The sequence below is a fragment of the Natrix helvetica genome (genome assembly GCF_964273705.1).
Source record: "Natrix helvetica genome assembly, chromosome: 2".
Classification (NCBI taxonomy): Eukaryota; Metazoa; Chordata; class Lepidosauria; order Squamata; family Natricidae; genus Natrix; species Natrix helvetica.
In genome coordinates, this window is record NC_138552.1 from 130,889,268 (window position 1) to 130,903,387 (window position 14,120).

The window sequence follows — 14,120 nt, forward strand, 5'->3', positions numbered from 1 at the left end:
GACTAGATACAGAATTATGAATCTTAATTAATTGCCCAAGGCTTTATTTTTCTGAACATTTACATAGAAATTAAAATACTGGTAGCTTTAGGTTTCTAGTAAAAGGTAAAGGTTCCCCACATATGTACTAGTCGTTCCCAACTCTAGGGGGCAGTGCTATCTCCGTTTCAAAGCCGAAGAGTCAGCACTGTCCGAAGATGTTTCTGTGGTCATGTGGCCGGCATGACTAAATACTGAAGGCACATGGAACGCTGTTACCTTCCCAAATAGGTGGTCCCTATTTTTCTACTAGCATTTTACATGCTTTCAACTGCTAGGTTGGCAGAAGCTGGGACAAGTAATGGGAGCCCACTCCATTACACGGTGCTATGGTTTCGAACCACCGAACTCCCAACCTTTCTGATTGACAAGCTCATCATCTTAGCCACTGAGCCATCGCTTCCCTGAGGTTTCTGGTATAGAAGCTGAATTAAGTTAGCAGTTTATTTGATATGAATATTTGTATATTCCTGTCCAGAGATGTTTTCTTTGAAACTTATTTATTTCTAAACAGATAGTTGTGAGAATTAAACAGCAAAACTGCTTACAAGTCTTCCTACCATTTATAAAGGTTAAAACTAAAACCAAATATAAATACAAATTAGCAGGCACAGACAGCACCAATTGCCGTTTCAGTAGTGATGACACACATTGGAGGAACTTCTGTCTTAAGTTCAATCAGAGTAGAGCTGGAAGGTACCTTCAAGGTCTTCTAGTCCAGCCACCTGCTCAAGCAGGAGACCCTATACTATTTCAGAGAAGGTCTAGTCTCTATTTAACAACTCCCAGTGATGAAGCACCCACATCTTCTGAAGGCAAGGTGTTCCACTGGTTAACTGTCCTCACTGTTAGGAAGTTTCTCCTTAATTCCAGGTTGCTTCTCTCCTTGATTAGTTTCCATCCATTATTTCTTGTCTTGCCTTCTCATGCTGTGGAGAATAATTTGACCCCCCCCTTTGTTGGCAGCCCCTCAAATATTGGAATACTGCTATCATGTCACCCCTAGTCCTTCTTTTCTCTAGACTAGCCAAACCCAAATCCTGCAACTGTTCCTCATATGTTTTTTCTCCAGGCCTTTAGTTATCCTAATTGCTCTTCTTTGAACTTTTTCCAAAGTCTCAGCTAATGGATGCAAAACCAACATTTAGAGATCGAACTCATAGATACCTTTTTAAATCATAGAGTGGCAGAAGAATCCATCCCTGGATATTAGGAGACCTTCTGCACCATATTTTCTCCAAGCAGTTGTGAGCAGGATGAGTATTTCTGGAGCTCTTGTAAGTTTACCAAGCCTTTATGTTAATTGCCATCAACAGCAGTTACAAACATTTGACTGTAAGCTTAGTGATAGGTCATGCTTTGTTTGTTGCATGATAAGAAGGCTGAGCAATTTTATAGAGCAGGGGTGTTCAAACTTGGGAACTTTAAGACTTGTGGACTTCAACTCCCAGAATTCCCCAGCCAGCAGTTGAAGTCCACAAGTCTTAAAGTTCCCAAGTTTGGACATCCCTGTTATAGAGCAAGGTAGCTATATAGGAATTTAAGTTGTATGTTTCCATTAAAAGAGCAATGCTTTAACATGAGGATCTGCATTCGATGGCTCAAGGAATGGGCTGGGAGGAGACCAACATCTTTAGAGGCCTCCAAATGGGGAAAATACTATCACTAAGCGATAAGTGGCTTCCAGTAAGTGATCCTGGTCAATTCAGTGAAGCCATCCATAGGCCCTATTCCCACAATATGCTTAAAACCACTAGTGATTTTAGAATCATGGAATCGTGGTAACGGGATCAAGTATGGCCATTTTGGAAACACAGAACTATTCATTTTCTTCAGGAACTGTCTGAATTTCCAGAAGGTCTTGCACCAGCAAAATAATAGTAAGGCTTTTAAACATTACTAGCCCCTTCCCCATTGGCTAGGCCCACAGCAATAGGTTGCAGCCAATATTTGGGAAACCATGCTCTGTGCTGCTATGTATTGGCAGTGAGTTCTATAAGGGAAGGCATTACTTCTCCCCAGCTCTTTTACCATTTCTTTTCCTTTATCATAAGGAAAATGGCTCAGTAGATGGTTAGATCCCATTCCATTTGACTGGATGGAGTTAATTTAATCTTCTGTATGATGGGGTTTGTTTGAGATAAATTTAATTCTATGGGTATCCTTGGCACTCAGTTGATTCCTTTTTATTCTTCTACAAAACATGAGCATTAAATTAGGTAATTGTGTTGTGGCAGCATGGGCATTATTGCTCCCCGCTGCTTAGTCAGGTTTGCTCTTCAAAATATATCTGAATATGTTTTCAGGGGAAATAAAACCGTCAGCATAAAGCACATTTGTGTCTCACATTTCTATTTAAACATTATGATTTAACCCTCCCCCTTTCCAAAATGGGCTCAGGGTCATTTCTCACATGCCTATAATCTTGGCTACAAAGCCAGGCAAGACTATTATACCCTATGCAAAGCAGATATTTATTTATTCAAAGGTTTGAAAATAGAACCAGTCATTAAAAAAGAGAAAATATAATACCCCACTGGATAAGCACAAAGGCCACCTCCAAAGTGATAAATTGGGCTTGACCGTAGGTCATATTATCCATGATTGAAGAGCATGGAAATTACAGAACATCTTGAAAGCAACAGAATCTTCACTCCTACACGATGTAGTCCAGCTACATATTTCCAGAGTGTCCAATTAGAAAGTCCATCTAGGTGTACATAGGCAATGGGGCCCTCCTATTGCACATAAATAACCACTGTTATTAGTCATTCTCATTAGATTGCAATGTATTGTATTTTGTACTGCTCTGAAAGAACAGAAATATAGTCCCAGAGTTTTTTTGTTTTAATCCAATAATTCCCGATTTGTTTGTTGGCACACTTCAAAATATCAGTCCTGGTGCTTGAATACTTGAAACAACGTGCTTCATCATCAGTCTTCTCTTACCTTAAGATGTGCCAGCTGTGGATGAGAGATGGGCTTTTTCCATAGCTCTATCTAGTTTGTGGAATGTTCTTCCTACGTTTTAGTGCAAAGCAATCCAGCCCTTTCATATAATTAGCTTTATAGGTTTTATGCAGTTCTAAAATGTTGTAGATATTCCACTGTAATTTTTAGATTGCCCCCGAAAACAGTTTGTAAAGGTCCATGTATAAATATATTAATAAAATAAATAAATAAAACAACCTATTACAATAGCAAACCAATTCACATGTCAATTTCAGCAGATGGTTTGGTGAGATTTTGGGACTTCAGCTTCTCATTTCACTTGTTCTTAGATTATATTTAGTCTAAATATAAAAAAGACAGATGAAGAACAGACTGCCTTTCCAAGAAAGTGCAAGTTTTCTTTACCTAACCTCTGAAATAATCATACCAGCATGTTCTACCATTTTTTAATCTAAATGTAAAGACTACACTGTCACATAACTACTGATAAGCAATTGTGCTTGGATCTGCTGCTTTACAACATCTCTTTATTTTTACTCATATTATAAAACATTAGCACAGGGCTTAATAGCTCATTGCCTGTATACAATTCATCCCATGACTCCCACTTTAAAAAAAAACACAATTATGATAAATAAACATCATTTTGCATCAGCAGTCTCACAAAAAGGACTCATAACTGCATTCTGATGCATACAATAAATTAAAAACCCTACAAATTGAATCGATCTACATAATAATGCTATTAATATCAAAATGTGCCATTGCTCCTTAGAATTGCTTTTCCATTGGGATTATGAAAATATATACACCCATTTAGTTATTTTGCTACAATATAAGACTTTTAATGTTCAAATGGAAAACTTACATCACAGCAATGGCATCTCTACATATAAATTCAATGAGCCCCTTCATTATCATTTAGAAGGCTTTCTGAGACATTATTGTGATTTTTGCTTTCATGGTAAATAAATTTGCATGGGCTATGCACATCTGTTAGAAATGCATACACACATACATATGTATGCATATATGCAATAAATTCTTACTCTTATTTACAATAGGATGTGTCTATATAAATATATAACATACAATAATGCCTGTATGCTACTACTACACATTCCATATAGTATAGCAAAAGTTTAAATGTTTAAATTTCATAGGTTTAAACAGTTACATACATAAGTATAGACGAGCTGTACCAGCAAGGAAAGATAGCTGCAATGCCTACAGTATTTGGTTCCCTGCTACTGCTGAATTTGATGAAAATGCATTATGCCAATAAGGACATTTGTCTCCAATGGAGCAATGATTTCATGCAGGATTAGAATAGAGCAGACAGTCATCCCAGTAGAAGCAAATTCTACTCTCAGATATGCCTGTTCATACTATATGCTCATTACGTTTTAAGAAATCACAGTTTAAAAACAACAAGATTGAAAGGAATTCTGTTCTTAATTAGCTTTAGAGAGAATTTATGGCCATGCAACTTCCTTGTTTTCCATTCTAAAAGTGTTTCATGCAAAAATACTCACAAATGCTGATGCATATGGTTATAATGTGCTTCTCTCATCAAAGGGAATGGAAGTCTCTAATTTTAAAGTGTGCTCAATTGTGGCTGAGAATTTTCGTGCTGTCGTCAGAAGGATTTGGTTACTAAAATCCTTCTTTTTTGGTTATTAAAACACTCACGTTCCTGCAAAAATCTGAGAATAGAACAAGCCCCAACGTATTCTTTAGTTCTGTTTTACATTCATGGGTTTTAAAAGGTGTACCAATTTCCATACAGTAGCAAACAAATAAACAAACAAAAAAATCCAGAACTAATTTAATAATGCAAATATTTGCAGTTCAGTACACAGTTTGAGAGTATACAGTAGTTTCTATTTTCCTTCAACTCTCGTCACTCACAGGATTCCTATGGTCCCAGGCCCTGCATGTTTTTGCACATTATGGACACTGCCTATCCCAAAATAGAATAAGGACCCACTACGCAGGTGGAGTTTCAGGTTATGAACCATTTTTGGCCATATTATAAACTCACGTGATTCTCAAATTGTCAGAATATAAGTTTAAGTTCCACGTTCTATTTGGTCAACAAAGTTCAGATTTGTCTGGTGTGCATCATAATTGTTTATGTGTTGTTATGAAGGTTTACCTGAAATGCACAATCTCCCTTTTTATTCAAGCATATAAGTAGCTGTGCCTTTTTGAAATCCATCATTGGAGTGTCATAAATTAAACCATATTGGGAGATTTGAAAATTGCTATATAGTAACTATAACAATTACCCTCAAATACCCAGTTTACTCACAGCAATTTTTTTTAAAAAAAGGAGATGTTTTAAGCTGGTTTGGTGAAAAAAATGCATACGATTAGTTTTCACTTTACAAAGGAAATATATCTTTGACTGCGCCCAGTAAGGCAAGGCACACGTGCAAATAAATCATGAAATAATTGAACAGATTCTCATTTTATTACCATCACAAGACCAGCACTATTGAGAGTAAACACCGTCCATTCTTTAAAAAGAGAAAGAAAATAGGAAGAATATAAAAAAAATTGAATTAAAAATAAGAGAGATAAGAACCATGGCGACACAGTGCCTGCATTCAGCGCCAAGCAATCATTAACCTTTGAGGGATGCAAACCAGTAGCACAAAACCTAGCAACCCTATATGTGTGATTAATAGTTCTACTGGTTAACAGATAAACTGCATAAAAGGCGCCAGTGGACCCTGGGAGCTCAGATAGTAAAGGAACAATCAGAATCAACCCACTGCCATTGTAATGAAAGCAATATAGAAAGAACTCGGTAAAGTCTTTCCCTGATCCAAACCGTAAAGGCAGAGACTGTCTTTTTCATTAGTATTCCCTGCAAATTTGCCAATAAAAATGTTCTAAATTTTGGGGACTCCAGGGAATAGAGACCAATAAAGTAGAATATTTGTAGTTCAAGGTTGAAATGAGGAGTCCTTGCTGCTCTCTGAGATTGGTTCCTTTCTTGCGGGCAGCTCATTACACAAACTAGTAGTGCTCCTAGCACTGATGATGTTACCTAGTTTGGGCAATGAAATGCCTGCAAGAAAACAACCAAGCTCAGAGAGCACAAAGAACTCCACAAAGAGTAAAGTTTAGAAGCTAGAGCCCAATGGGAAACCAGATGCTTTTCAACCTTAGCGACTTTAAGATATGTGGACTTCGACTCCCAGAATTCCCCAGCCAGACATGCTGACTGGGGAATTCTGGGAGCTGAAATTCACATATTTTAAAGTTGCCAAGTTTGAGAAACACTGCTTTAAATGACTGATTAGCCTGGTGCTCCCAACTTCTCCCCCAACCTACATCCAAAATCCATTATTTTAATTTCCCTTTATTGCTAAATCCCAGAAGTTCTAACAATTTACCCATGACAGGAATCGAACAGGCAGAGTAGAAAAATATCAAGCAGAGTCAAGTGTGGCTAAATTTCCTGGCAAAAAGAGCCAAATAACAAAATGTGTCTTTTCTGCTTCCAAGCCAAGAGTCATGTTTTGGAGCAGCAAAAACACCTAATTATTTTGGATAACCTGTAGCTTCCCATAGGGAATGTCGAGATACTCATGAGTCTGCACTCCATACCCCAAGTTACATAAAACTTTGGCATTAGGAATTGTTAACACCGAAGGGATATAGATACAGAGCCCCTGGCTCTGCAATAAAATCTCAAGATGGCAAGGGAAGCATTGTTCCCTACATATGACAGCTGCTGCACATACCATGCTCTTGAGGCATGAAAATCTCTTCCAGATATTCCAGTAGAAGATTCCACTTACTTTATCATCTGCCCATTAATTTGCCCCCTGTGTCTAGTCAGCCATCTGGCAAGTACTTTAACCTTAGTTTTATCTTCTGTTTTATAAGAAACTAATAATTAACATCTTACTAAGAAGGCTCCTGCAATGAACTCCATTACTAGAATAAATAGATGTAAATGGCTGTGTGTTGTGCTATAATAGTTGTACATATAACATTAATCCCCTCTACTCTGGATTACTTGTTGAAATTCATCAGATTTTCTAGGTCTGATTAGGGAGACCCTCTGGAAAGCTCGCATGTACCATTTTGAGTCAGCTCAACATTTTCCACTTCAGAGAGAGGCAACCTGGTGCCTGCATGAATCTGCAAGGTAAAAAGTATAAAACAAACAAATTAGAATAAATTGTTTGTCTTATAAATAAATAAAACTCCATCAGGCAAGGCGAAGGGAGAAAATAAAGGGTGATGCTATAAAAGTATGATTTAATATTGGAAATAATCAGATAGATTGGTCATTCACAGGCAGAAAATATAACCCTTGAAGTATAATCCCAAGAATTATTTAAGAGTAAACACTCATATTTTTTTTCAAATTAAGCGTGTAATATAGGAAAATTACATTGGCAGTGAATGTTAAGTTAAGAAAGAAAATGGGGACTGAAAGGAAGTGTCAAACAGCAGAAGCTTTCTCAGAGCTAAAATCTGAAATTCTTTTTACTTGAGATTTCAGAAGCTAAATCAAAGACTTTCTGTAGTATCAGTTGTTTCCGTCTCTATCACTTTTATTTCTCTATCTCATCTCTGTACAAAAGAAGTATTGGGTATTAGTTGCCATAAACCCAATTTATTCTAATTTGTTTGTTTTATACTTTTTACCTTTCCATTCAGGGCTTTATATAACATTGCTTTTCTTGAGGAAACAATTTTCCTCTAGAAGGATCCCATTGGCCTTCTGACATGAAAGGCAGAAAGACAAAAGGCAATGCAATGATACAGTTGGTATACTTAATCAAGGAATGATTTAGTACCAAAAAAAAAATGAAATAATGGTGCCATGTGATCTTATCCCTGACAAAATTACACAATTTCAGATTGTATGGAGTTGTTGAGAAATATTTAAGTATCCATTAAATATTAAGAGAGAAAATGAGTTAACCCGCAAAGAGCTCAACTTTGTGTAGCCAAAGTCTTCAATTTTCAAACTAAATTTTAAGTAAGGTCCCTCATAATTATCCTAATTTTTTAAAAAAGTTGGACACGTACCAGAGACATGGTATCCTGTTGCACCGGCTAGAGGGGCTGGGAGTCAGGGGCACCGTTTTACGGTGGTTTGGCTCCTACCTCTCTGGTCGGACGCAACGTGTGTTGACAGGGGAGCAGAGTTCGACCCGGAGGCCACTCACATGTGGAGTGCCACAGGGATCGGTGCTCTCGCCTCTCCTGTTCAACACATATATGAAACCGCTGGGCGAGATCATCCGTGGTTTTGGAGTGGGATATCATCTGTATGCTGATGATACTCAGCTATACATTTCCACTCCGAACCACCCCAATGAGGCCGTCGAAATGATGTCCCGGTGTCTGGAGGCCGTACGGGTCTGGATGGATGGCAACCGACTAAAACTCAACCCTTCCAAGACGGAGTGGCTGTGGCTTCCGGCCCCCCGGTTCAACCAGGTGCTTCCATCTCTGGCCATTGGGGGCGTGCAACTAGCCCCCATGGAACAGGTGCGCAATTTGGGCGTCCTCCTGGATGCCCGGCTGTCCATGGATAACCATGTAACAGCCGTGGCAAGGGGGGCGTTCCATCAGGTTCGCCTGATGCGCCAATTGCGCCCCTTATTGGACCGGGATGCCCTACGCACAGTCACCCATGCGCTAGTGACGTCTCGCCTGGATTACTGCAATGCTCTCTACATGGGGCTTCCCTTGAGATGCACTCGGAGACTACAGTTGGTCCAGAACGCAGCCGCGCGGGTGATTATGGGGAGGACTAGATACTCCCCTGTAACACCTCTCCTGCGCGAGCTGCACTGGCTGCCTGTGGTCTACCGAGTGCGTTTCAAGGTTTTGATTATGATCTTTAAAGCGCTCCATGGCACAGGGCCTAGTTATATGCAGGATCGCATCCTGCCCCACACATCCCTACGACCAATTCGCGCACACAGAGAGGGACTTCTCCGGGTGCCGTCCGCCAAACAGTGTCGGGGGGCGACACCCAGGAGCAGAGCCTTCTCTGTGATGGGCCCAGCCCTGTGGAATGACCTCCCCCGTGACATCAGGATTACTTCCAATCTCCGCTCCTTCCGTGTACAGCTGAAGACCCACCTCTTTCAATTATCCGGCCTGGCTCAATCGCAATCGTAATTTTCCCATTCCTCCAAACTGTTTTTAAATTGTCCTTAAATATTAATTTTTATTGGGTTTTTACAATTGGGGTATTTTAAAGTTGATTTTTAACTGTCTATTGATGTAATTTGTTTCCTCCTCCGTGTATGTATGTAGGTATGTTGTGTATGTATGTACGTTTGGTGTTGTTATATATTTTTTATGTTTTATGCTCCATTGTACGCCGCCCCGAGTCCTACTTGGAAAGGGAGCGGCTAATAAATCCAAATTTATTATTATTATTATTATGTAATAAGAAATAGCTAAATTCTCTTTAGGTTCCATGAAGATCCTACAGTAAATGTTGCTGGAAGATGGAAAGTCAGATATTGATCAACCAATATACTGATCTGGAATTGAGACTACAATATTTTATGGATTGACATTATTTCAAAAATGTAAGGTACTTAAACCTGGGGGGTCCCAAGTTGTTGCAGAATCAAAAGAAAAAAGGGCAAGAACAATCTGTACCCAGTTTTAGCAATAAACCAGTGGCTCTTTTCTTTGAAGAATGAACATCTGACCATTTCATGCTCTAGTTCATTTTTGAGATTATTATTACATACTCAACAAAAAAATGCCAATGAAAGGTTTTTGAACTTCAGTTGGTTAAAAAAGTGTAGCTTCTATACCTATTGTATATATTGGAGAGCTTTTGGAGGACTTGTTATATTAAAGTGCTGGCTTTGGTCTACAAACTGACTTTTTTTTGGTCCACCTGAGACGCTAATCAGTGAGTAGAAAAAAGAAAGGTCTTTTAGTTGCAAAACTCTAGCTGCTTTACTCATTCTAAAAAGAAATGAGATTGGTTCACTGCTTTTAGTTCTGTATTATTACTTACTATATTTCACTTTTAAATTGTATGGCTTTTATTCCCTTTTTCTTTTTTCTTTTTTGAATGGTTGGATTTATGATGGTTTTTAATCTGAAGCATTGGTCTTCTTATTGTTCACTGATTCCTGTATCTGGGAGATCAAGGGATAGATCTACATATACTTCCAGATTATTTTGATTCAGAGGCTTCATTAACCCATGTCTTTGATTTATAAATTTCCAAAACCCTCTTCTGAATAGCCAGGTTTGTAACCGAAATGCTTGAGGTTTTATCTTTGCAAATACCACACATTAAAAAGATAGACTGGAGAAACACAAAGAAGTGTGAGAGACAGTTCAAACATTATTGCAGCCCATAAATTTGTATGAAACACTGCACAAATTATATGTGCCCTAATGCATTTTGCATTGAGAATTAGACACTAATTATTCCACATTTCATTAGGGTCATTATTTGCATGCAGAGTGCTAGCAGAAGCAAAAAATTGGGATGCTGTTAAGAATCCAAAGCCCAGCATGAAAGCATCAAGGAAAGGGTAAAACAACATGACTTGCTGTGTTTTGAAGCCATTAATGTGAGTACCAAATTGTGCTTGTTCTGCTCTCATTGCCCGCAGTCCAAATTCTCACATAAGAAATCTTTCCCCCATCCAATCTCTTGCAATATCTGTACTGAATGAAGATTCTCAGAAGTGTCCAGGGACATTGTGGTGCGTTATAATCCAATCTGACTGCAGGCAAGAAATAGCTAATGCTACCTCCTCAGCACCAAACTCTCTTTACACTGAATTTTGGACACCATTCTGATTTCTGCACTCTGGAATTTCTATGGAACAGAAGAGCTTCAGCAACGTCCCGCCCTCCCCCAAATTCTGCCCCCCCAAAATAGAATTAATTAGTCCTTCCCATCATTTCTCCTCACTGTGAGAATATTAGTGAGGAGAAATATGAACATTAATTGATTTGTGAGTATTTTCTCCTCAAGACTTTGAGTCAATAACTTTGCCAGTCAGCTTGTTATGCATGTCCATTTCATGTGCTTGATGTAAAATGGGTCTCATTCCTGTGGAATCCACCAGGGCAACTTTCGTGATCATAAACAGAAGGTTGGTGTTTAAGGTCAAAGTTCTTTTAGGAGGGAGGATAGAGAAAGAAGAGATCAGAAGTGGGTCTGAGGTATTGGTAAAGATGCTTAATTCTCTCTCCAATCAACATAATCATTCTTCGCCTTTGAAAAGAGAAAGGCTGGGTCCTCAAAGAGACACAGAACACCTTTTATTGTTATCCAATTATTGTTGTGTTGAAATAACAATAATAAGGAGACGGTATATTTTGCTTCATCGGTAGCAATAGGTCACTATTGAAGGTGCTTCACATCCCACCATAGTCACTGTCACTGCACTGTGTTTCCTAATCCATGATTTGACAAGATGGGATTATGGATTAGCTTGTCTGATCCATCTTTTAATATTATATCTGTTCACATGAGGGCATTAGAAAAGTAATCTAAGCAGGACTGTGAGCTGGCAGCCATGGGGCACAATTATCTCTTCTAGCTTAGAACTCAAGATCTCAGAAGAACAGCTACACTATAGCTCATGTGGGAAATATGAATATAGCAGAAACTCTACATAGTATTTCATTTAGATGTATCTTCCAAAGAGTACATATCTCCCTGCTCTTTAGGACATTTTTCAACAAGCAACAAATTCAGTTGTCAAAGTATGCTACATACACTGGGAATTATTTGTACAGATTGGTCTGCCAAAAGAACTATAATAAAGCAAAGGGAGGTGCTTACTACTGATGTCAGAACTTCCAGTTCTGATATTGATTGGTGACTTTTTGCAGCCTAGGGATAACTTGAAGTTGTGGGTATGAACCTGGGTAAACATTACAGCTCAGAAAACTAGCTTGCCCATAAACTTCATCTATTTATTTCAGGGCAATTTCCTCATTACATAACCACAATTAGCTCCAGTTGAATTAAATGGGCTTAGTTCAAGGATGCTATAGGCTTGGAGTTTGTGATAATGCATGATAGAGTTGGTATTCTATAACTATTGACAAGCTATGATTCTTATTTTATTGGCTTTGGCAATGTGCTTGAACTGATCTTAGGACCAAACTGTATTTTAGACTTTAAAAAAACTGTGATTAAAGTTTTGATGAGTTTTGGGGAAGATGGGTTTTTTTTTAAAGGGAAAAAAACCTTCATAAACCGTTGCCTTATGGCAGCGAACAAATTTAATAAATAAATAAATAAAATAAATAAACAGTTGCACCAGTTTCCTGCCAAAAAAACCCCTCTCTCTTACTGCTAAATGCTGGTGAAGATATTGGTTAGTGAATATAGACTTTTCAAAGGCCAATAGCAGCTAGCAATGAGGAAAATTTTCAGCAGGAGAATGACACAAGATTTTGCAGCTGTTTTTGTTTGATTTCAAAGTAATTCATGGAAACATAAATAAAATATAATTTAGAACCCCAAATTTTGATATTTATTTCCTTTTTTTAAAATAACTTGCAATATTTCAGCAAGTCTACATCAGCAAGCCCTCTTCCAAAATTTAAAATAAAATTGTCAATTATGTATCTGCTATAAAATATATATAAAGAAACGTGGCCACAACTTTTCCAGTTGGTTGTTTTATGTTGCATGAGGTCAAATGTAGCAAAACAAAATAAAATATCCCTCCCTGAAATAATTTGTCTTCAAATGAAAATAGTTTCAGCCATACACTCTTGCAAAGTAATTGGTTTGTAATCATATATTTGTCGCTCAGAATTCAGAAATTTCCACTGTAGTTAAATTAGACAATGCACCATTGTAGAATGAAAAGATTGGATAGTGATCGAGAGACAATGAATGTTATATGCCTAATGGGAACATACAGGAAAGGACAAAGTGGAAATCTAGCCGTTTGGCATGCAAAGCAGTGCTAATTCTTGTTTAATATACTTTTGAGACTTCTCTCTACTGCTTCATCTAATTCTTCTTCCAACTCCTCCTTCTTGGACATGGCCAGTTTAGACTGGTAATCTTTCACTATTTGGTCTATGTAGGGTGCACTTTGAGTTCCATGTAGCATTAATGTCCATTCTTTCAGGACTCCCTTTTGGGGCAAGATCCCAACAAACCCAACTTCGAGAACCCAAGTACCTCTGGGGTCTTCTCCCCAAGAATGTGTAGTCATGAAAGGCCACTTGTCAAAGCCCACTTTGGAATCATCATCCCTTGGCCGCCGACTCAGCAAGATGGATTTTGTCCCCATTGGTGAGGTCATGTTGATATTCAAATCCCCTCTTCTTGTAGAGTTCACTGTGATAACTGCTTGAACATGTTCAAGGTAACGGACAAAGTTCTCTTTCCCCTCACAGGCATCTGTTGAAAGTGTTAGAACCAGCTTGCCATCAGATGGTACTTTCCTAGGATTTGCAAAGAAAAGCATTGCTGAATACCATGTTTTCCTCAGTACCCATCAATCCAAAAGTGCAGATTAAGATTTAGAATGAAAATATAAAAAGACTGCATTAAGATAAGTAATAGGTTATTTATTTTTAATACAAATTTATGTAGCTGTCCAAACTTACACATAGGTGACTCCTTGGTGGCTTACAACATTAAAACACCCCTCATATAATAAAACTCAGAACAAAAACCACAGCATGATTGGCTCTGTCTCCATTTGTAGTCTCCAGGCCCACTGAAAAAATCAGATTTGGGGCTTTATGAGATCATGAAATTGTGTGCTTCCCTTTCAGGTCATAACTTATTTATAGTATTCTATTTATTATTTAAGTTTATAGTCAGCATTTCTACAAACAGCATCTTGGGCAGATTCAAACTTTTTGCTTGGCTCATTACCAATATAGATACATCACTGAATGCAAGAGTGGATGTTATTATCTTATTCTTACTCCCAGCCCAATACAAATGCATCCTGTGCCTCTATTTTCCAGCTGTGATTCAAATATTCTATTTTCTACCTGAGCCATCTTAAATCCTTCAGAGAATAAGTCTTCGCTCTTTTTTTTAAAAAAAAGTTTTTATGAAACATTAAAAAATCCATTTCTAAATAAACTGTATTGTCTGCATACACATAATT

The 14,120-nt window shown here is 38.0% G+C and overlaps 1 protein-coding gene across 3 annotated transcripts in view; it reads right to left on the minus strand.

The window, feature by feature from the left end:
- PCSK2 (proprotein convertase subtilisin/kexin type 2) overlaps positions 1–14,120 on the minus strand; it is a 160,621-nt gene that overhangs the window by 28,570 nt on the left and 117,931 nt on the right. For 2 of the 3 annotated variants that reach the window (XM_081942090.1, XM_081942091.1), the window contains exon 12: positions 13,175–13,440. In XM_081942090.1, coding sequence (XP_081798216.1) covers positions 13,175–13,440 — 266 coding nt within the window. Of the gene's footprint in view, positions 1–10,883; positions 13,441–14,120 lie in introns of those variants that run through there. The other variant, XM_081942089.1, reaches the window with a different exon arrangement.